We start from the raw sequence: 23,583 nt of genomic DNA, 5'->3' as shown, positions 1-23,583 counted from the left end.
ACCTCCTGCCATGGGCAGGGACAGTTCCCACTGTCCCAGGCTGCTCCAAGCCCTGTCCAACATGGCCTTGGACACTTCCAGGAATCCAGGGGCAGCCACAGCTTCTGTAGGCATCACTGTCCCAGGCTGCTCCAAGCCCTGTCCAACATGGCCTTGGACACTGCCAGGGATCCAGGGGCAGCCTCAGCTTCTGCAGGCACCCTGTGCCAGGGCCTGCCCACTCTCATAGGGAACAATTCCTTCCCAATATCTAATCTGAATCTCCCCTCTTGTAGTTTAAAACCATTCCCCCTTGTCCTGTCACTGTCTGCACTGTAAAAAGTCTCTCTCCCTCTTTTTATAATCCCCTTTTAGGCACGGGAAGGGGCTCTAAGGTCTCCTTAGAGCCTTCTCTTCTCCAGCTCTCAGCCTGCCTCCATGGCAGAGGGGCTCCAGTCTTTGGAGCATCATTTCAAACAAGCCTCACCCAAGAGGACACAGGCTGCCCTTGAAGACAGCCCCACACAGAGCTGTGCAGCCTCAGGCACCCCAACACCTGTCATCACATTCCCAACCTCCAGCTGAATGAGGGTGAAGTTTCCAGCTCCAGCTCCTGGAGCTCTTTCCCTCATTCTTGCCCAGCCAAACTGCAGAAGTGCTGGGCCGCCTGTTCCAGTTAAGAGGATTAATGGGTGCTCAGCACCTCTGTGAAACAGGCATGGGCTGAGTCACCAACACTGGATTTAGGACTTCCAGCACCAGCACTGCCCACTTCCATGCAGTGGCCATGGACATCGATCTGTTAATAAGTTACAATGATCTGTTGCAGCAAAAAATGGGAATCCAGGCAGCCACACACATTTACCTGCTGGCATCTCAGCAGGCAAGGGAGGTGTGAGCACTGGGAAGTTTGGAGTCTAAGTGTCACAAACGCTTTATTGACTAATTCCAAGTGTAAACTTTCCACTTAACCCAGAACACTTCCAAGTTCCGTGCTAGTTTTCTCCTTTAAAATGCAGGTATCTTTCCATATTGACATCATTTGGAAGCAGAAAGGTTTTGTTCAAAATGTGCCAAAAACAAAGTAGCAAAAGACAGTCAAACTCTCAGCCATGTAGGACAGCCCCACAGAGTTGCCCCTTTGGGTATCTTTACGTGCCATCTTTACCTGGCTCATGCTGTGTGCTGCTAACACAGGAATTGTTCCCTCCGTGCAATTTCCCAGCCCCAAAACTTGCCATTTCCTCCTGCCCCCCACCACAATCATGTGCTTGAACACAGACGTGCTGTCAGAGCTGAAGAGATATTTTTAAGCACCCAAAAACAACTAAGCACAATCCTGCCAGGAAAACATTCCCCACTACCCCTTCCCACCTCAAAGCCCATCACACTGCACAGCAAGGACATGAATCAGGATATCAGTGTGGAACAGACCCTTAAAGGAGAGGAGGTAACAGCCCCCCATGGCAAAAAGCAGCTCCTTGGTCCAGCTTCCCACAAGGCTTGGGACAGGCTCTGACCCTGGGAGCAACAGGAACACCTGGACCCACCTCTGACCCCAGGAGTGCAAAGATGACCCCAAGCACCCCTCCTTCAGCTGGAAATCATCTAATGACATGGCAAAAATAGGCCAAGCAACTTGGAATTTTTTACGTTATTTAATTCTTACATAATCTAATTCATTGTTAATTAACACCAACTTCCAGCTCGGGTACTGAGAGAAAAAAGGCAGCGGAACCCTAAAGCTGCCACCCTGCAGGCCCAGCACAGCCAAAGTCCTCCCCCCTTCCCACACTGAGCTTCCCTGGTTTCTACCACAGGCCACCCCAAGCCAGAAGAAAAGCTCCTCTCCTGGAGCCCACTGAGGACGTAGGGTCTTCACCCTCAGGTTTTTGGGGTTGTCAGCTCTGCTGCCTCCAGAGCTGAAGGTGCCCCCAGGAGCAGAATGCAGGATCCAAACCCTGGCACAAATTTCCCCCTCTATTCCCACACCCTGAATATCTTCTTTTCCATAACCAGGCAGTGATCTCCAGAGGAGCTCATCAAAGCCCCTCTGTGGGGACCCTGTGGGGCTCTGGGGACCACAGAGAAGGGGAGAGGTCAAAGAGGGAACAGGCATCAACTTCCTGAATCCAGGGAATGGATCTATCTCAGAAGAGTTCTGGGCCAACAGTGAAAAACACTGACTCAGTCCTCAAATCCCTGCCTAGAGGAGAATTTTCTCTCAAAAGCCACCTCTGGATGGGACTTGGGATTTTAACAACTTTCAATTGCAATTTTTAATGATTTTTAAAATTAATTATTTACTGTTGCAGGCCACCTCTGTGGTGATAGAACTGGCCTTCTCAGGCAGTTCTGCTTTCCTGCATTACACCCAGACTGAGAGCAGCTCCAAGAGAGTCCTTGAGAAATTCTCCCACACCCATTAACTCTGACATGGGATCCCTGTCCTCCCAGAATCCAAGCAGGCCCCCATGGGCCCAGCCCAGTGCTCTGCCAGCCTGGCTCACTGCTAAGCAGTCCTGGCACAAACAGCAGCCTGGGAAGTGCCACGACTCTCCAGAGAGCTCCAGCCCACCCTGGAACCCCCCTGGTTCATTCACAGCAGGCAGCGCTGTTCTCCTAGCCCAGTGACAGCACAACAACACAACACTGATGTCCTCATCCACTTTGCAAAAGCTGCAGGAACCCCAAATCAGTTGTCCAGACCTTTCAGTTTACAAACAGCTCACTTAAAGAAGAGCTATATAGTATAACTTGCCTTTCCCATCCCTTTCTCCTCCATCCCACAGTGGAGCCCCTGTGCTTTTCCAGACAACACACAGAGCTGGGCACAAGTACCTCAAGGCTGGCACCACAAGGTAACATAAAGAACAACCCCCCAGACCTCAGCAACCACCCTGAGTCCCTCCTGTGCTTCACTCACAGGCACCTGCACCCAGTTCTGCAGACAAATCCTCATATCCCTGCCATGCCCTGGGCTCTCATCCCTCATGGAGCAGCCCTGCTCAAGCCTGTCACCTGGAGTTTCTCCTTCATCCATCACTGTCCCTGCTAGACAGAAAAAAAGTTGCTGCAATTAAATCAGCTTCTCCCCTGGGCTGGGCTTGGCTGGGGCGTTCACTCCCACTGCCAGGCCCTGTCCCAGCACAGCTGCCCAGGGGACACCCTGATCCCTGGTTTGTCACACCTGGGGCATCCCAGGCCCTGGGACAACTGTGCAGGCGATGATTTAATAACAGGAGGCAGCCGTGCCACAGCCCCTCCTGCAGCACAGGGCTGGGACACACTCTGTGCCACAGCTGGGGGCAGAGCAGGGGGCAGAGGCTGAAGAGCTCCTGCAAGCAGCGCCTTTGCCCAAAAGCACCTTGAGTGAGATGATCTCCTGCAGGGCTCCACTTCTGCGCACAAGTCTGAGCTCACAAATTCTCAAGCCCAGCAGACTTACTCATCCCAGCTCACTCATGTTGCCTTATCTGGAGGCGTAGTTTAAAAATGCAGGAATATTATTTAAAACCGTAACGGCACACCTGCTGATTTCTGTTGGGTCCTATGAGAATGCGTGGGACCACTATATTTAGAATTTAATAACTCCAGTCAGTGCAAGCTCTCGACTGAGTACCTGCCTACGTCTGTTCCCTGTGGTCCCAGGGGATTATGCAGCCTTGGGAAGTGTGGTGGGAGCCTGGTGCCCTGAGCAAGACCAGGGCAGGGCTGTGCTGAGGGCTGTTAGACATCACCCCACTGAACCTGGGCTGCAGGACCTCTGGCATCTCCATGCACGTGGAAATGTGGGAGCTGAGGATCTTATCTCCATGCTTCACTTGCCCACAACAGAGTGAGGAAATGAAGTAAAAGCAGAAAGATGATCAGCAGAGCTGGAAGAAGCACCATCTAGAGCAAGGGCAGGGCCAGACATTGCAGCAGCTGCATTGTGTTGGCTTTTGGATCTCAGCCATGGAGATTTCCTGGGGCTTCTCAAGGTACAGACATTGGGGGGTAGGGGGGGAACAGGCAGAAGCTCAAGCAGCTGGGGTGACAAGTGACACTGATTTCAAAGCTTCCCACACTTCAATCAACACTTAGTTTTACTTTCATAATCAGCTGCAGCAATCAAGGGAATGGGCTTGGTATCCACAGGTGCACTCGAGCCCTGTCACTGTGGGGGTCAGGGACACAGGAAATCTGTCCACACACTCGCATCCAACCCAGAGGAGCTGCCCTGGAGCAGCTGCATGGCCCAGGGGCCAAGCAGGCAGAACACAGCCCCGTGCAACTTGAGCTTGGCCACACCAGAGCAGCTGGGCACACACAGGATCTCTGCTTGGGGGAAGGGGGTCCATCAGCCCCACATGGCACTAAGCCCTGATGGGCAGTGGCCTTGGTGGCCACATCTCATGCACAGTGAGCCACAGTCCTGCATGAGGGGACAACTCAGACACAGAATGGTTTGAGCTGAAGGGACCTTAAAGCTCATCCCGTTCCATTCCCTGCCCTGGGCAGGGATGCCTTCCACCAGAGCAGGCTGCTCAGAGTGCCACATCCATAGCCAGCATCCCCAGGAAAATTTGGTACGCGAGCTACACACCATCAATGCCACCTTTGTGTGGCTCATGTCCCAGAGCTAGAAAGGCACCACAACATCTCCCATTGCAGAGAAAACCACCCAACTCACTCCAAACCCCAAGGCTCAGGACAGTAGCACCCTGTGCATGGGGGTGGCACCTCCTCCTCTTCCTTGGGCCAGGCACTGGCACATGCTTGGCTGCACACAGCAAAGGCACGCCCTGTGCCCAGCAGCACCTGGACAACAGACCTTCCTCACACCCAGCTCCACAGCAGGACAGCAAAAACCTGAGGGCAGAAACCAGGGCTTCTGTCCACAACGCCAAAAAGCAACAGAACAAAGCTCCTGGCTCTGCCAGGAATGTTTCCGGAGAAACGAGTGAGCGGGGAAGAGGCGACTCCTCTTCAGCCACCGAGGGAAGAGGGGAGACAGCGGCGGCTGTGCACGCTTCACTGTCTCAGCAGCAGCACAGGCAGAAGCAGGAGGGGCTCCAACTTCATTTGAATCTGTAGATATTTTAATTACCTTTACAGAGCACAAAGTACTCAGCAGCCAGGGAGGAAGGTAAGCGAACGCCTTGGTGTCACTTTTTGCCCTGTGTGTCCCCTACGCAGACCTACACCCCACAGCAGCAGGGAGGCACCAACTGCAGGTCAGCAGGAGACTTGGGGATGCACTGCTCAGGCTGAGCCCACACAAATGGGGAAGAGCCCAGAGCAGCACTGAATGCTAGCTCTGTCCTACATGCTGCACCAAACATCCAAGGAGAAGCCACCCAGGCACAGAGCAATTTTCTTAATTGCAGTAACTGTATTTACATGCAAAACAAGGATGTGTGCAACCCCCCCCAACACAACTCTGAGCACTCGCACACTCGTAGAGAATTTCCAGTCAGCCCAAAAGCCATCTTCCCCATCCCCACTGTGATCCCCTCATCAATTCATACCCCAAACAAGCTGCAGATGAGCCGTGTGTCTCTCTGCCCAGAAGAGCTCTCCTCTCCACTACCCAGACCCTTCCAACGTGACAGGAGGCTCCATCAGCACCTCACACACACAGATTTCACTTCACCTGAGAAGCCACTTCTTGCTGCCCCTGCAGAGACACCTTTGCACGGGGCAGGTGGAGGGAAGGGCAATTTTGGTGCAATGACTTCGCTCCTCTAATGAGGGGACAGTGCAGTGGCACAACAGAGAGCACCAGGCAGAGGAAGGCAGGCACAGGTGCATGTGGTCACCCAGCAGACACCCAAGATGTGCCACCGACACCCGGGACGTGCCCTAGGCAGAGAGACAGATGCCAGGTCACAGAGCCTGCCAGAGACATCCCGCAGCAATGAGCTGTGTGGGAGCCCCAGACAGGAACGGGGTGACGCTCCCAGAGCCCTTGGCTTGCTCCCAGCCCCCTCCCAGCCCCAAGAGAGGTAAACAGAAAGCAAGGATTGCAAATGCCCCCCGCAGCCCCCGGGCACGCACGGAGGCACCAGGACAGTCGGGGTGCTGCCACGCCATACCTGCACTCGGTGACACTACAGCAGCAGCTCCCACTCCGCCGGCCCCAGCGCCTGGAGCGCAGCTCCGGCCTCGACTTCCTCAGGCTGAAATACTCCGTCAGCTTCCCAAACGAAGCCATGGCTCCCGCCGGTGTCCCTGCGTCCCTCTGCACACTCGTGCATGCTACACCCCAGCTGTGCCTGCTGCCCCGTGCGCACAGCACCGGGAGGGAGCGGGGCCAGAGGGACCCAGCGCAGGGCAGGAATTCAGCCACCACCAGTGACTTGGACAGTCCACAGCGTGCTCCAGCGAGCCCTCGGATCTGGAGGGTGCTAAGTCCTGTCTCCCTGAGCCAAGCGCAGGTCACAGCTCAGGGCAGCTGGCGGCTGCACATGTATTTCATGTGATGCTGCAGAGCTGAGTGAAGGAGGAAGAGGAAAAATTAAAAGTGCTCGCTGGAAAGAGTCCCTCGGTAGCACTGGCACAGGTCTGCGAGCCCCCACGGCGAGTGGCACTGGGCAGGTGGAGGAGCTGCCCTCTGAGTAGGTGGCCCAGCGTGGCTGTGGTGGCCCTCGGATGAGGAAGGGAATGGGGTTTGATCTCAGAGGCGATGAGAAACCCCAAGAAATTGGCTGCTCAGATGAATTTCCAAAGGGTCTGTTCTTACAGCGTGGAGAAGATCCCCGCTTGCTCTTCCCAAGGCTATTCAGAGTCCACCAGTTTTCCTCCCTCCCTGTTTTCCAGAGCAGAAGGCACCCTCAGCTGCCAGCAGCACCCACCTACCATGACTTTCCAGCCTGTCACCAAACACCTGAGCCCAAGGAGAGGGACAGGCATTTAAAGCAAGCGAGGCTGATCCAGTTAGAGGTCACCTGTGAGCTCTGCTCCCCACGCTCCAGCACAAAGCCTTTCCACAGCAGACAGCAGACATGGGGATGCTGCGAACCCGAAGGGAAATTCTCCTGCCAGCCCTCCCCTAGTCAGGAGCACTTGTCTCTGCATCCTCGGCGCCTGACGCCAGCTGGGCGGAGAAAAAACAGGGGCTTCAGAAAAAACCACCCAAACCTTGCTCCAGCCCCACGGAGCAAAACCAGACCGAGTCAGTGAAGCATATCCAGGGGAAGGGGCGTCTGACGGCAACTCCCAGCCATGCCAAGAGAGGAAACAGCAAGGAAAACTGGTGGTTACTCAGCTGGCAGAGCCCCAGGCTCCCTGAACACCCTTTTATCCCTCTGGTGTGGATGCCATGTTAAAAAATAAACAACCTGCATTCATTGCTATTTCCCTGCTTAGAGCCATCCCCTGCAAGCAGCCCCTCACCACCAGGGACGGCCATCCGTGCCGAAAGCCCCTCCTGACCCCCACTTCCGTCCTCCCTGATTTTCTTTCTTTTCCTGTAGACTCTGGCTCAGCTTTCCCCTTGGAATTAAATGCCTGAGCAGCCGGGTGCGCCCCGCGGAGCACGGCCCAGGGACACCGGGCAGCCGCCCCCGCCGGCTGCGTGTGACCGGCAGAGTCACCGTCCCCGTCACCGTCCCCGCCCGCGCTTTTTAGGGGGGGATAATCCGTTTGCACCATCCCCACTCCCTGCTCCCCGTTCCGGGCATGCATGCCGGCTAACGGAGCGAGCCGCCGCAGACCTGCACACAAAGCAGGGGGCTGGCGATGCTCGGAGGGGCCCCGCGGCCGTGGGGGACCCTGCCGGCACCTCCATCGGGCAGGGAGACGGTCCCCGGGCACCTCCTCCCTGGCACACACGGGGAGGGAGAGCGGGGCTGCTCCCCTCTCGCAGCTGGGGAAATAAAGCTGCTCACGCACTGCTCCGCACAGCCACCCTCCCCCGGCTCCCACCTTCTCCCTCCGATGGGCTCCGCCGCAGCCGGGAGGGGTCCAGGGCGCTTCCCCGAATCGCTGGGCTTGTGCCGAGGGCACAGCATCCGCCGGCTGGCTCCGTGCGGCGCAGCCAGAGCCGGTAACACTGTCACCCCGCTTATCTGCCATCAGCTCCCCGTTACCGACCACGGTGAAATGCAACACGTCAAAGGAGGTCAGAGGAGCCGGAGCAGAGCGGAGGAGACCGGGCGAGCAGAGGGGGCCGGCAGGAGACAGCTGGAAAGCAGCCGAGGGGGAGATCAGAGAAGGGGAGGCAGAAAAGGACAAACTCTTGTTTCCCTGCTGTGGGAAAAGGCACAGCAGCGGCTCTCCCGGAGGAAACTGCGCTGAGGCACACACACCTTGGAGCGTGAGCAGGACAGCGGGGTCACCTGGCAGCGGTGATGTTACCTGCTCCTGGCTATGCCAAGGCAACAGGAGAGGGGGCTGGACAGGGCAGCAGGGAGAGTGGAGAGGAAGAGCGGCGTTCATTTGAATCCCTCACTTCCCCCCTTTCTCCCACCACCTGGGAGGGCAGAGCAGCAGCGAGGCTGCCTCAGGGATCCTCCTTTGGCATTTGCAAAGCAAAACTGTTTGGGGACAAAAGGGCAATTTAGAAGACTTCAGGAAAAAAAAACAGCACGACGATTCGAAAGACTGGTGGACACAAAATCCAAGGAGCAAGGGAGACTTGCCCAGCATTCCAGCTGCACGGGGGACACCCTAAGCCAGGGACACCACACATTCCCGCAGTACCCTGCGGTGGGGGGCAGGTAGGAGCCACAGCTCTTGGCAGGGAGTCAGGCTCCCTACAAGGTTGCAGAGCTCAGTCCGTGAGCCCAACAGTGCCAGCACTTGGAAAACAAACAGGAGGAAATGCCACCTTCATGAAACCTCTGGATAAGCTGGGGACGGTGGCTTTGAAGGTACCAATGCCTGAAAGCTCAGACAACTCCATAAACACCTCCATCTGTGCCCAAAAAGGGGATTCCAGCCCCACAGCCCTCCCAGTCACCCTGGACCAGGCTGCCTGGGACCCATCTGGCTGAAAGCACAACCAGTGATGGCGCGGAGGCAGCACAGCTCCCACATCATTCCTGAGTTATAGCCTCTGCTTTTGTTCTGGTGCCTTGGGGCAAGGGAAGGGCTGTCTCCTTTGCCCCAAGGACATGGAACAGCCCTCAGGCCCATCCTTGCTCAAAGAAGGGTGGTCAGCCCTTCAAACAGGGCTGTGACACCAACTGGCTCCCAGAGGAGCTCAGTGCCTCCTATTAGGCAGCAGAGGCAATCTGCCAAGATATTGCTGAACTCTCTAATTTCACATTAACAATCTGCTGTGCTGGGGTTTGCAGCCACGCACTCAGCGATGCAACAGCTTCCCACTTCCACTTATCAGTGGAATGAAACACTTCATAAGCGAAACAGTGGTTTAATTTGCAGAGACATAAACTGATTTTTAAGAGGAGCTGTGGAGGAGATGTTAGAGCAGGAATCAGAACCCGCACAGCGCTGGGACTTGGGGGATGCTGAGCACGGCTGCACAGCCATCACCCAGCCCCGGCACAGACATCTCACACCTCTGGCTGCACCATTTGGGAGGAGAAAATATCCACAAGTCGAACACAGCCTGGTTGTCTGGGTCATCTCACACATTCTTGTGTATATACTGCTTTAGGCCCTAGAGACCAACATTCCCCATTACAGAACCCTCCAAACACAATGAAGCCATCACAGACATGGGAACCAGCAGTGGTCCCAGCTTGCAAACAACCACGGTGCTTTTTCAGGCAGAAATCATCAGAGCTACATCCCAGCAGCTCAGACACCCTACGTGTGAACTGGGAAGCTTCTCTGCCAGGTCCTGTGGCCAGCGAGCACAGTGGGACAAGCCAGAGAGCCCTGGAAGGTGGCCCTTGCACCATTCTTGCAGCCCCCAGTCCCTGTGCTCCTGAGCCCATTGTGAGCAAACCAGATCTGGTTACATCTCTGTGGCTTCCCAAGCAGCTTTTGCTCCAATTACACTTCTTAAATATGGATAGGCAGAAGCAGGGAAAGAGGAAAAGGGGGTTCTGTTGAGCTGACAGCTCTTCCATCGGCTCTTACAGTCCAAAAGGACCCTAACTGTATTTGTCCAGGGCTCACTCCACACCTAGACCACTCAACAGCAGTTAAACACCAACCTTCCAGCCCTGACTCTTCTGGGGAGCTGCATCCCTAAAAGCCACTCAGCAGCTGAGGCAGAGCCCATCCTGTTCCTCCTTCAGCCATGCTTCCCACAGCTGATCCCTCCCCCAGGACAGCACGGGGGATGCTCACCAGTACCCAACCTCCCAATGTGTGGGGGAAGCAACTAAAACAGGTTTAAGCCATCATGGGAGCAGCAACCCTATCGCAATAAGCAAAACCTTGGCTGGTTTAAGGCTCCCTTTCTTTTTGTCCCTTTCCCAGGCTGGCTGATACCTGGAGAGCGGAACTCCAGCAATGCAGAGAACGGAGCCCAGCAGGATGCACAAATGCAGTCCTAGACTGAATGTGTGACACTGAGCAGTGACAACAGCAGAACAGTCTAGAAAAGCTGCGAGGTGGGCCAAAGGAGGTGCTGGAGCCTGAGCAGCTCATCAGGAACAGAGCCAGAATAGGAGGCACTGCTGCCTGTCCTGTGGCAAAGGGGTCATTTCATCGTAACCCAGTTTCTATCTGTTGTCATCAGAGTCCCTCTCCCCACAGGGAAAAAATACCTGATGAGATACCCAAAACTGGGTGAGAGGAAGGTTCCTAATCCTCCAAGAACATCTGTGTCCTCAGGTCAGATGGAAGAGAATTTCTTATGATCCCCTTAGTGCCAGCTGGAGAGGGACCAGCCCCTCCAAGTTACCTAGGAAGTCACCTGCAGGCACCATGGGGACCTCAAAGGACTTTGGGGCAGGAATTTTCCACACTGCTGAAAACTGGCCACTGATGTCACACATCAGCTCCCAGTCAAATCTTTCAGCCAATTCAGAAGAATTTTGATAAACACCTTTTTTTTTTTTTTTAATTCTAAGCACTAATTCTTGGGGTTTAGGAAGTAAACTTCTTCCACTGTATTTTAAATATACCCACAGTGACTGAGGTCAAATTTTTCACTGCTGGTTAACGCAGCGTACCAGAAAATCATCAAATGTTTTGGGACAGCTACAAAAATAAAATTGGAATACATTATTTCACAGGGTGTTCAAAACCAATTACCAACATGTGCCTGTGAAGAAATATGTTAAATGCGAGTATGAACTGATTTAAGAAACAGATGCACAAGAGACATTGGAACAAACCTAGAGGAGGTCATGGAGATGCCCCCAGGGCTGGAGCCCCTCTGCTCTGGAGCCAGGCTGGCAGAGCTGGGGGTGCTCACCTGGAGAGGAGAAGGCTCCAGGGACACCTCAGAGCCCCTGCCAGGGCCTAAAGGGGCTCCAGGAGAGCTCGAGAGGGACTTTGGAGTGACAGAACAAGAGGGAATAGTTTCCCATTGGCTAAGGGCAAGATGAGATGGGATATTGGAAAGAAATTCCTCTCTGTGAGGGTACATGAGTGGCCTTGGCAGTGCTGAGGTAACAGTTGGACTCAATGACCTTGGAGGACTTTTCCAACCTAAATTATTCCATCCAGAATTCATCAAAGCATTTCATTATGATTCTAAATGTGCCCATGCTCTGTGCAAACACGAGCCCACAGTGGCACAACACACTGCAGGTCCTCTCTGGTGCCCAGCACTCTGGAGAAACACCTCTGGAGGCTCCTGGAGCCCACTCCTGGGAACAGCATGGATCTGAGAGTGACACACTGGCTGGCAGAGCTGTGGGGCCCTCTGGGAAGTGCTACATCTCAACACAGCTGTAATAAAGTGCAGAGTGTGCAAGAGGCTCAATAATTTCAGTCTAAGCAGGCACTTTGCTGTAATTGCCAGCTCTATTGCATTACTCACACACTTCCATGCCGGTACCTACCACGAGCCAGCCACATCAATTTACTGATTTACCCAATGTATCACTTAGCACAACCTCTCTAATTCCAGCAACAAACCCAGATGTGCTGCCCAAATTAAGGCAAAATACCCTCATTCTCAAATTAAATTAAAATAACCTCTTTCCTGGAAATAACATAGAATCACATAGGGAGAGCACAGCACTACAAGGATGGGGAAGGGTTTCAAGGGGAAGCCACAGGAGGAGCAGCTGAGGGCACTTGGTTTGTTCAGCTGGAGGAGATGGAGCACAGAGCTCACCAGGGCTGCAGCTCCTCCTGAGGGGCAGCTCTGAACTCTGCTCTCTGTGACCAGGGACAGAAAACGGCTGGAGCTGTGCCAGGGGAGGGTCAGGTTGGATATCAGGAAAGGTTCATCCCCCAGAGGGTGCTGGGCACTGCCCAGGCTCCCCAGGGAATGGGCACAGCCCTGAGGCTGCCAGAGCTCCAGGAGCGTTTGGACAGCACTGCCAGGGATGCCCAGGGTGGGATTGTTGGGGGGTCTGCAGGGCTGAGAATTAGACTCATGATCCATCCTTGTGGGTCCTTCCTATGATTCTATGAAAATTCACCCTCCCAGAGAAGCACCCAGGAAGAGAAGTGGAATCACCACCAAATCCAGCGTGGCAGCAGAGAGGCAGCCCCAGCCACCAGCACAGAGATGCTGGTGCTGATGCAGTGCTAGCCCACCTGCAGCAGCTAACCAGCAGCTATCCCTTTTTGGAGCAGCATGGGACATGCATGCTCCTGAAATCCAATTCCCTTTTTAACCCCCGGATGGAAATCGCCAGGTTATTTCATCCCACTTCAAAAGGTTCTCCCCACTGGCAGCACTGTGCAGTTAAATCATGGGCACACAGGGATAATTACCTCCCAAAGCAGGGCTGTCCCTGGTGCTGCTCCCTGATGGCTGCATAAAAACCTGGCTCAGGCTTGCAGGGAAGAGATAAGGGCAGGGAAAAGCAGCCAGCAGCACAGGCAGCTGGAGGTCACACAGGCCTTTAAATGCTTGCTAAGTGACAAAAAAAAAAAGAGAGAGAGAGAGAAAATTGGTTGATACCTCCTAAAAACCATTTGTTGAGTTCAAAAGGATTTAAGAAAGTGGGGCACACAGGGATAATTACCTCCCAAAGCAGGGCTGTCCCTGGTGCTGCTCCCCGATGGCTGCATAAAAACCTGGCTCAGGCTTGCAGGGAAGAGATAAGGGCAGGGAAAAGCAGCCAGCAGCACAGGCAGCTGGAGGTCACACAGGCCTTTAAATGCTTGCTAAGTGACAAAAAAAAAAAAAGAGAGAGAGAAAAAATTGGTTGATACCTCCTAAAAATCATTTGTTGAGTTCAAAAGGACTTAAGAAAGTCTAAAACATCAGCAGTGAGGTGATGGGAGCAAACACAGCCAATGGAGAAACAAAGGCAGGGTAACTTGAGGACATTTGGAGCTGGCAGGGCTGTCTGATGGGCAAGGGGTGCTGCCTCTGCTGAGCCATTCCCCAGTGCAGCCCCATTGGCTCTGCCCCCACACTGCTAGAGATCCACCCAAAATGCATTTGATCCCCAGGGAATGGGCACAGCCCCGAGGCTGCCAGGGCTCCAGGAGTGTTTGGACAACTCTCTCAGGGATGCACAGGGTGGGATTGTTGGGGTGTCTGTGCAGTCTGGGGGATGGACTCAATGATCTTCGTGGGCCCCATCCAAGTCAGAACATTCTGTAATTCTATCATTCTTTCAAATCAAAAGGGACAAACCCCCCACATCCTGCCCAAGTGGGACAAACTGGGACATGTATAATCCCAACTTACTCAAGCAGCCTGGGAACAGACCCAGCTCACTGCATACCAGTTGTTCTTTTTCCCTGAAAAACAAGCCCTGGCAAAACCCAAAGCAAAAATTGGAAAATTCATTAACATGATCAAGGGTTTCAGAAAATGGAAAGGAGAATAATTCATGCAATTAGAGCCCAGCAAACTTCATCAGCCTTCAGAAAAAAAATTATAATCAATATGGAGCAAGCAGTCTCCAGGCTGGGAGAGCAGGGGACGGGATCGATGCAGCTGCCGACATCCCACACACAGCAGAGATCCAAGGAGGAGCAGCCCCCTCCCACAGCTGGCTCCTGAAAATTGTGTCCCCCACCACCCCTGTCACGCCCAGGGGAACTGTTACAAGGGTTTTCTTAGCAAGCACACAACCCCTCCCCCAGAGGCTTCCCAAAAGGGGTCAGGACCCACAGTGCTGTGGCTGGGCAAAGATGAAGCAGAAAAGGGACGGAGGGGTTGTGCCCAGCTGCCAGCTCGTGGGGCAAAGCCACCCCAGCCACACAACTTTCACTGCATGTTGTGCTGTCCCCACTCCTCCTGGTGGCTGTTCAGTGAGCCTCTGCTGCTCCCTTCACCCCAGCCGTGTGCCCACAGCTTCCTAAACCACCTGTGACTGCCGGGCACTGCCCATGGCTGGGATGTCCCCTCAGGAGGCTCACCAGGGCAGGGAGGGGGATCAAAATTCAATTAACAGCCAGGCATAGGAGACCACCTCATACACAACAAAATGAGCTGGATGACCATCTCACCTCTCAGCACTTGGCATGGCCTGCTTGGAAGGGAATTATGGATAAATCACAGAATCAGGGAATCACAGAATGATTTGGGTTAGACGGGACCTTAAAGCCCATCTCGTTCCACCCCCTGCCATGGCAGGGACACCTTCCACTGTCCCAGGCTGCTCCAAGCCCTGCCCAGCCTGGCCTTGGGCACTGCCAGGGATCCAGGGGCAGCCACAGCTGCTCTGGGCACCCTGTGCCAGGGCCTGCCCGCCCTCACAGGGAAAAATCACCAAATACGCCACAGCCTCTCTGGGAAATGACTCATCCACAGGCTCAAGCTTCTCTCTGACTTTTATGAAGTCCTTCCACTGATCCCGTGGCCATGGAGGCACAGTCCTGAGCACCTCTCCTTCCCAGGGCTTCACAACTCAAGCCGGACCTTTGAGCACTGGCAGCAGACCCAGCCTGGCAGCTGGGGTTGGTGCGGTAGAGAGGCTGTCCCAGGAGGAGATGGTGCTTCGACCCCAGGGGAATTTGAATCCTCCCTATTCCCCAAACAAGCACCACATCCCTCAGGAAGCACTGGCCCAGAGGGGCGCAGACATCCTCATCAAGCCCAGGATTCAACACCAGGCACCCTTTCTATTTCCAACCATTTTCTTTTCACCTCTCAAGCAGTAATTATTTCATTTCTCCATCAAAACAGAATCTATTAAAATTTTACTTCTTCCCCAAACAATAGATTAACGTAATCCTCTTACACCACTGAGCTGGCCCTGCCTGTTGCAGTCAATGATTGCAAACTTTCAAGCCTGGAGTAAAATTTTAACTTTTCCTGTCAAAACTCTGAACAGCACAATCACCAGCTAGACAGGGATGTTTGGTCTACTCAAAATAAGGCTTTCCATTTAAATTAAGGCCAAAGATTTCCCCCAGGTTATAGCAATTTAATTAAAACAAAGTGAAAACAAACCTCTACAACTTCTGAAATGCTAGTTGTGTAAAATTAAAACCTCCAGGACTGCCAGAGTACAGAGCCCAAATAGTACCCAAAGGAAAACAAATACTTTGACTTATTTCAGGAGAATAAGACAACTGACAAAGCAAATCACATCCGATCCTTCATAATATAGGCAAAATATTTAAAGCCCCACTGGGCAGGACAAAGACAATTACCCCGATGGTCAGTGCCACCAAAATGAGCAGTTGCATGGTGAGACTCCTTACCTGAGAGGAACTCTGCTGCTATACAGCTCCAAGGCATTGCTGTCCCTTCTCACAGCCCACGTGCAGGCAGCAGGGACAGAGCTCCAGTCACGGAGCTGCTTGGGGCACTCACATCAGCTCCCTAAGCTCTGGCACCTCAGGGACACCCACAGGCCTGGAATTTGGTGGGATTAGCTCTGCATGGGGCAGCCACACACTGGGGTTCCAGGAGATCCTCCATTTTCCAGCATGAGCACTGAGGAACCCGGCTGCTTCCAGGAACCTGCTCCACATGCTCATGCTAGGAGTGCATGGCTAAAACCCAACTCCACAGCCCTGCGTGGTGAGACCAAGGCTGCTGCTGTGGACAAAGGATGAGGAGAAGGAGAGAGACCCTGCCATCCTACACGGTCTGCAGCATCAGCTCTTCTCACCTCCATTCCCACCTGTAGCTCGCCGCTGCCTTCAAAGGATGCTGCTGTGCTGACAAAGGGAAACCCCAGGGAGGTGTCTGTGCAGGCTGATGGGAACTGGCTGTGGGACAGGTCTGTGTCACACTATGAAACTCACACCACCAGCAGAAAGGAGCAGAAATTACTCAGCTCAGCTCATCTGCTAAGAACCAAAACACAACCCAGTCCAACCACACTGCCTCAGCACTGGAGTGAGCTGACTCATCCCATGGCAAGCACTGGACCCAGCACAGGGGCAGGGGAAGGAGGGGACTCCTTGCAGGGCTGAGGGTCTGAACCTTGTCCCAGCACCCACCAGGGGATGAGCAATGAGAAGCTGTGCACTGAAGAATTGTAGGGAGACAACACTCCAGCCCTTGCAAAGCATCCTAGGATCCTGCCAGAGCCTGCATCACACCAGGAAAGGCACTATAACTACTGCACATGCAGCACTTTCAAACCCCAACATTTAAGTGCTAGCTGGCCAGAGGGCTTAGCCAAGGGGGGTTCTGCCAAACAGCTGGGGTCAAAGATGCCCTGGGCTCCCACCAGAACTCAGTGCTCTTCCCCAAAGAGAGGGGGCAACAGCTGTAAGGCACACCTTTTATGAACACCCCACTGGGGTGTGTCAAGCTGTGCCAGGACACAGAGGAAGCAGAGCACACCTTGCCTGCAGTGTGGAAGAAGAAGGTCCAGCATCTCAGCCACGTCCCACAGCAGAAAACCCTCCAAACTTCCAACCTCATGATGTCAATGTGGTGAGAAAAATAACTTACAGCATGTGCTCTGCACAGCCACTGCTAGGAAACAGCAACCACTGACAGGAGGGAAACACCTTTTGCTTAAAAGAGGAAGTGAATTAGAAATGGAAATTTCTACATGTTACCAGCTGCCATGTGAGAGGAGATGGTGGAGCATAAGGCACTGAGGTCAGTGGTTCTCCCTGTCAAATACCTAAAACCAGCATCACAAGTGTGTGACAGAACAGGCTATTTACTACATCTGCTCTCATCAGTATGAACACACAGGTTGTCTTCAGCTAAAATGCCAAGGAATCCATCCCTTAGTATCCCTTAGTATGAGGAAGAAAACTCGAAGTACACCAAAGATCTGTCCATCACGTTCCTGTGAGCAGTTGCTGAGCCCAGCGTGCAGAGACACCAGCACACAGCCCGTGGGCAGGACCAGCACGGCTCCTGCAGGGCTGAGCGGCTGCACTGTGCCGTGCAGCAGCCGAGCCGCCTCTGCCAGCCCCTCGGGCAGCTCGGGGAGCTGGGGCTTGGCCCCCAGTGCTGGAGAGCCCCATCCGACTGTCTGCCTCCCCCTGGCAGCACAGCCGCTCTCCCGCTGCCCCAGGCCTGCAGCAGACACAGGTGGGAGTGACGGGGAGCACCGTGACAGCCGCACAAACCTGCCCTGCTCGGAGGCGCCCAGGCTCAGCCACGGCAGATGAGCTGGAGGGAGAGGCCAGGCCTGGGGCCAGGGCCCGGCAATGGCCGCGGGCTCAGGGCCGGGCCGCCCGCGGCAGGCACAGCTCAGCCGTGCGGCTCGGCATTGTGCAATCCCACACCGTCAACATCGGCACCTGTCCCCTCCCTCAGCCCTGCAGCAAAGCTCAGGTGCTGCTTTCTCAGGAAGGGCTCTTGGGCTTCTTCCAGTCTGGAGCCCCTCTGCTCTGGAGCCAGGCTGGCAGAGCTGGGGGTGCTCACCTGCAGAGGAGAAGGCTCCAGGGACACCTCAGAGCCCCTGCCAGGGCCTGAAGGGGCTCCAGGAGAGCTGCAGAGGGACTGGGGACAAGGCATGGAGGGACAGGACACAGGGAATGGCTCCCACTGCCAGAGGGCAGGGCTGGATGGGATACTGGGCAGGAATTGTTCCCTGTGAGGGTGGGCAGGGCCTGGCACAGGGTGCCCAGAGCAGCTGTGGCTGCCCCTGGATCCCTGGCAGTGCCCAAGGCCAGGCTGGGCAGGGCTTGGAGCAGCCTGGGTAGTGGAACCCTGAAATGCAATGAGCTTTAATATCCTTCCAACGCAAACCATCCTGGGATTCTACTTTCCTGCATGGTTATCCCAGTTGCCAAAAGCTCCCTACCTGGTGCCAGGCTGGCTTGAGGGCACAGGAGATGTTTCCCCAGCTGTAACACCTCAACAGAAAAAGGGGGAAAACAAGAAAAAGGAAGGAAAAAAGGAAGATTGCATCTAAGCCCAAGCTGTCCAGTGCTGAATGTCACTTCTTTGATCCCCAGCTCGCTGGCAGCAGCTCTCTGCCCTTTTGTCACATCACGGTCTCATCCACTATCAGACCCCCAAACCCACCTCAGCTTTCACTTGCAGTGGAAGGAGCTGGCACCTTTGTGAGCCCCCAGTCCACATCCACAAGTGTCAGCTGGGGTCTGGAACATGCAGGGAGAATTCTTTACTCCCAAAGGCCTCAAAAGAAATTCTAGAAAAAGAAGTCACAACCTTACCAAAATCATGAGCCCTCACCATTCTCTTCAGAGAGAGAATCACCCAGATCTGCCCACAGCATCCCTCTGACAACATATAAAAAGCAGAAGCTGAGCACAGGCAGCCACATTTTAAATTCAGAAGCTGATGGGCTTCCCTGGTGCAGCCTCACATTGCTCATCTCCATGGGTCCCACCACAGCTCTGCCCTCATCTTGGGGCCCACAGCATCCCCACAGGAAGCAGAAGTTTGGGGATGTTCAGCAAACCCCTGGGGCTCCTTCACATCAGCTGCTGCAGAGCATGGACAGAGGAGGGCCACAGAGCGAGGGCAGCCAGCTCCCATGGATGGGCAAGGCCACCCTGTGCTGCCCTGCAGCATTCAGGCTGCCAAAACCAGTCTGGAACTTTTTCACTCCAATATCCTCAGGCTCTGCCCAGCTGGGCCATGGTTCCAACTCAGCTGTGTCTTTCCAGCCATTCACTTTCCACCAAAGCTCACCTTTCCCTCACCCACATGCAGAAGAACACATTTTAAAAGGTCACTCTGCATTTCATGCATGGAGCAAGGAAAATTGCAAACAAGCAGTGAAGGTGGGAAGTACCAGAGGACATCAGACAGGCCACACTGTCAGTGCTGGCAGGCTGGTGCTGTCCCAGCCAGGCAGAGATGGGAGCTGCCAGCAGAGCAGCCAGACCTGTGAACGCTCATGGATGAATGCTCTTGGAACAGCACAAGCAGCCCCACGGGGCTCAGGAATAAGATGAAGTGATGATAGGGCAGCTCTGGCACTTGGAGCAGCTTTCCTGCTACAGACACTCAGCCCAGAGCACGGGAATGGCAGTGTCTGAGCCAGGTGTCACCTATGGGGTACTTCTGCCACATTGGGTGCCATGGCCTGGGAGGTTGGTCATGGCTGAAATCCACCTGAATCACCTCCAGACATAGGCAGTGAGTCCAGCCCTGGTAAGGGCCAGTACTCCTCTGGCCCCAGATTAGGTCCTGGCATCCCAAGAATCCAGCCATGAGATCACAGAGAGGTGCTCAGAGCTAAGGCTGTTTCAGGGCATCAAGATGCAAATAAAAATGGATAACACAAAAATTAAAAATAAATAAATAAAGATGCAAAGCATCTTTTTCATCCACAGAAAAGCCTCATGCAGAACTCCAGCTGCAGGAGCCAAACTGTGCAATCCAAGCTCAATAACCTCCCTCCAGCCTCGCAGCTCTGGTGACCAGTGATACCTAGACTCGCCAGGGAACAGTCACAGCCCCAAGGCTGCCAGAGCTCAGGGATGCATGGGGTGGGATTGTCGGGGTACCTGTGCAGGGCCAGGAGTTGGACTCCATGATCCTCTTGAGTTTTTTCCCACTCAGGACATTCCATGATTCTATGACAAGTCTGAAGATGTCCAGCCATCCTCAAGCCCCTTTTCCTTGGGAAGCTGCATCCCCTGCTGAACTCGGCCTGATTTTCAGATGTGTCTTTGTCACCTGCCCACTATTTGCAGAGGAACACATCAGATTAAGGTGCCTCCCAGGCACCAGCTTTGAGTCTTTGATTTACTCTTTCACGGGTCACTGTCCCTGCAAATGTCTATCAAAGGCAATTGCCAGCACAGCCAACAGCTGCACCCGTGGTTGTGCACAAAAAATGAAGGAGGCTTTCCTCCCCAATTACTCCTGCCTCACAGAGAACGCTGTGAGGGCAGAAAGCAGGGGACGGGAAGGAAGAAAAGGTCAGAGCATGCAGCAAATGCAACATAAAAGTCAAATCAGCACAAGTAGGATGGGACAGCGTGAGCTGGGTTAGCAGAGCCCTCCCTCTCCCCTGCCCAGGAGCAGGGCAGGCAGCACCAGGCTCAGCAAAATGTCACCTCATTTCCGAAAGGCATTTTACGAAAAAAGCTGCCAAAAAATGACAGTCAGCAGCCCTGAAACTCTTTAAGAAATTGGGACAAGCAAGGATTTTTGAGCATGGAAATAAAAGAAATCACAAGCAGAAGCAATCTGCTGGAACAGGGTTTTTGGTAGGAGCCCTGCAACGGCACATCCCAAATCCTACACAGTTTATCTCTCATTGTTCCGACTGATGTGACCCAAGTGCACACAACACAGAGAGGACCCTGCTTCCCTGACACAGAGTGAATGTGGATTACAGTAAAGGACAGGGAGAAAGCAGAGGAGCAACAAGGCCATTTGCCACCCCAAAGGCTCCAACTACACCAGCTCCAGCTACTCCAAAGGGGAAAGCCTCTTGGGTAACATCAGGGCAGTGCAAGAGCTCCACAGCAAAGGCAGGGAGACTGACTCTTCTCCCTTAGCAGCTGGCTGGATTAAAGATTTAATGCAATGGGTCCCTTTGGAAAAAAATTACACAGGCTATTAAGAAAGATGCGCCTTTGATCTGATGAAATCCAGCAAACATTGCAGCTACCCAGGCATTCGAGTGGCCCTGTGGAGCAAAGGAAAAGCTGCAGTTGCTCTCGTGAGCCCTTTCTGGATGCAGGAGCCAATGGGTAAAGCAGCAGCTCCATTAGCAGTAAAGCAAATGTGCAGACACAGCCGTGCCATGCCTGTGGAGAGTGAGGCAGACCTTGATTCCAAGGGAAGAAGCAAAGGAATGCTCACTGCTTCCCACTGGAATCCAGGGGCTCCCAAGGCTGCAGGGACAGGACAAACAGCCCCAGGCCAGGGGTAGCAGGGAGCTTCAACACCTCACAGGGTCTTCTTTCCCAGAGAAGAGCGAGTTACACAGCTGTCCCCCTCCAGACCGTGGCACTGTGGGATCCAAAGCACTTGCTGGTTCTGACAGCAGGCAGGAATTAACCCTGGCTCCCCTACCCAGGGTGACAGGACCAGAGGAGCACAGGCTGTCACAGCATCAGGAACATCATATGCTAAAGAATCTCATGGCTTTGGGGAGCCAAAGATGGGAGATGACCCAGTTTAGTACAGCATTATCAAGGGTGCAGCAAGTGCCACTTCCTAAGCAGCACAGACTAATCAAACTGGACTCCAACACCCCCTCACCTTCACAATGGAACCTGAGCAGTAAAACATTGGACTTGTCCAGGGAAAGCAGATGCAGGGGAAGAGTTCACACAGGAAAGATCCCATTGGCATCCCTTTCTGCAGAGCAAACCCATCCACCCATCACAAGGCACCTGCAGACAATTTTCCCAGGGAACCAGAGCTGACACCCTGGGCTCGCTCACAGATGCAGGGAGCATTTCCAGGTCCTGAGTGTGAGTTTCCCAGTCCAGCCACCTGCACATCTCACACTCTTTCCTGCTCTCTGGGCTTACAGCTGCCAAAGGGAGCCTGTTGGCTTGGATGCTGTGCCAGGCTCCACTGCAGAGATCCAGGTGCTTTCACAAACACACTATGTCTGGAGGAAGGTTACACTCATGGGTAACACTCCTTTGCAGTGGATCTCGGGTGCAGTTTGCTTCCCACAGGCTGCACACACCTGGAGATGGGTGCTTGAAGCAATTGCCCCCACCACTTTCACTGTTATATAGTGCTTTGCTCCTTGGAAAGGCCATTCCACAGTCCTAGCCTGGCTCTAGAAACATCCCATGCAGCCAAGCACCACCCTGTGGTGTCGTTCCCCATGCCACAGGGCTGGGTTCCATTCCATTAACACAGCCTGTCCTTCACTCACTCCCCACCACTGTCCTCATCCTCCAGATCGTCCCAGCTTCCCGTAGCAGGGTGAAGCTGAGCCACTCACGTCCTCTCCCAACCCTTCCCCGTTCCCTTTAAACTCCTCATGGTTCAGGAGCTTGTGTGAAAGCTCCTGCAGGACCCAGATGAAGGTGGACTTACAGAAGGAAATAACAGCTAAAATTCAGTTGCTCTGATCCAAGCAAGGATGCCCACAAATTTTCAAACTCCAACAGGCAGAGATGTTGGAAAAACTGGAAAGGAGATACTTGCACACTGCCTGAGATGACAACTTGGTGCGAAATGCCAACTCCTGCCATCAGTGTGGGAGGCATGGGCAGGGTGCAAGGCACTGCCCTGGGCTGGCCTTTGGGGTGACAGCAGCTCCTCACCTACGTCCCCCACCACTCACAAAGCTCACGGGGCTGCTGCAGGCAGAGCACTCCTCACCTCCACAATCTTCTACTACGAGAGCCAGCATGGATCCAGCAGAGCAGCCCTCCCCAAAGCCACAGTGCTGCCCCATGAAAGCAGCTGGGTTTGGGGCGAGCCTCAGCACCCAGTGACTGCAGCCCCAGCAGCTGCACACCCCAGTTTGTCAGCTGAACGTGTCAGCTTCGAACACTGGTGCTTTTGGCAGCTTCCTGTGGCCAAGGGGAGAGCGCAAACACATCCCCCTGCTCAGCTGGTGAGCAGCTATTTGCAGGTTATTAATAAATCATTCACTGTTTATTGCAATCATTCTGCCAAAACACAAACAACAAGCATTGCAGTCACTACCAGCAAAGCTGTCTGTTCACACAGGTCAGGGAAACAGACGTTTCGGGTACTGCCTTCTGAAAAGGGGGTTTGCAGAACCCTGGGTGGCCTGGGCTCCTCCAGCTGTGACAGCTGTGCCTGTATGATGGTGTCCAGGACAAACTCAGCCTCCTGCCAAAGCCCCTGTGCTGAGGAACAGACAGCAACACAATCACTCCCTGCAGAAGTTCTCCTGAGGAGCTCATGTTCTCTCCAGGCACTTTTTGGCAGGGCTTCAGGGAACCCAGCAGAGCTCTGGGTCTCTCCCCCACCTTCCCACAACTGCAGCAAAGGACCAAGCCCCCGAGTCACCCCCCAGCACTGCAGATGGGTCCAAGGGCTGCTGACAGCCTCTTCACATTGCTTCCTCCCGAAACACCATGGGAAAAGCACAGAAAGGAGCGAACTGCCAAGCTGCCCTTACTTTGCTGTTAAACAGGGAACCCGCTTTCATCAGCACATCAAGAGCCCGTGGAGATCAAGGGAATACATTCCTCCATACACTCTCCAGGGCATGGAGCTATTTGCAACCTGAAAAACAGCTGCTGTCACTGCACATCTGA

General features: G+C 54.0%; 1 protein-coding gene across 7 annotated transcripts in view; it reads right to left on the bottom strand.

Moving 5' to 3' along the window:
• LOC120513061 (ankyrin repeat and fibronectin type-III domain-containing protein 1-like) overlaps positions 1-23,583 on the bottom strand; it is a 245,860-nt gene that overhangs the window by 184,735 nt on the left and 37,542 nt on the right. For 2 of the 7 annotated variants that reach the window (XM_039732026.1, XM_039732030.1), the window contains exon 1: positions 6,060-6,281. The exons of 4 other annotated variants lie outside the window; for them this stretch is intronic. In XM_039732026.1, coding sequence (XP_039587960.1) covers positions 6,060-6,178 — 119 coding nt within the window. In that variant the 5' untranslated portion in view covers positions 6,179-6,281. Of the gene's footprint in view, positions 1-6,059; positions 6,282-7,890; positions 8,015-23,583 lie in introns of those variants that run through there. One more of the 7 variants, XM_039732027.1, reaches the window with a different exon arrangement.

Source organism: Passer montanus, unplaced genomic scaffold, assembly GCF_014805655.1.
Source record: "Passer montanus isolate IOZ18808 unplaced genomic scaffold, ASM1480565v1 scaffold8, whole genome shotgun sequence".
NCBI classification, from domain to species: domain Eukaryota; kingdom Metazoa; phylum Chordata; class Aves; order Passeriformes; family Passeridae; genus Passer; species Passer montanus.
The sequence above is the reverse complement of the archived record's forward strand: the minus strand, read 5'-3'. Positions and strand labels throughout refer to the sequence as shown.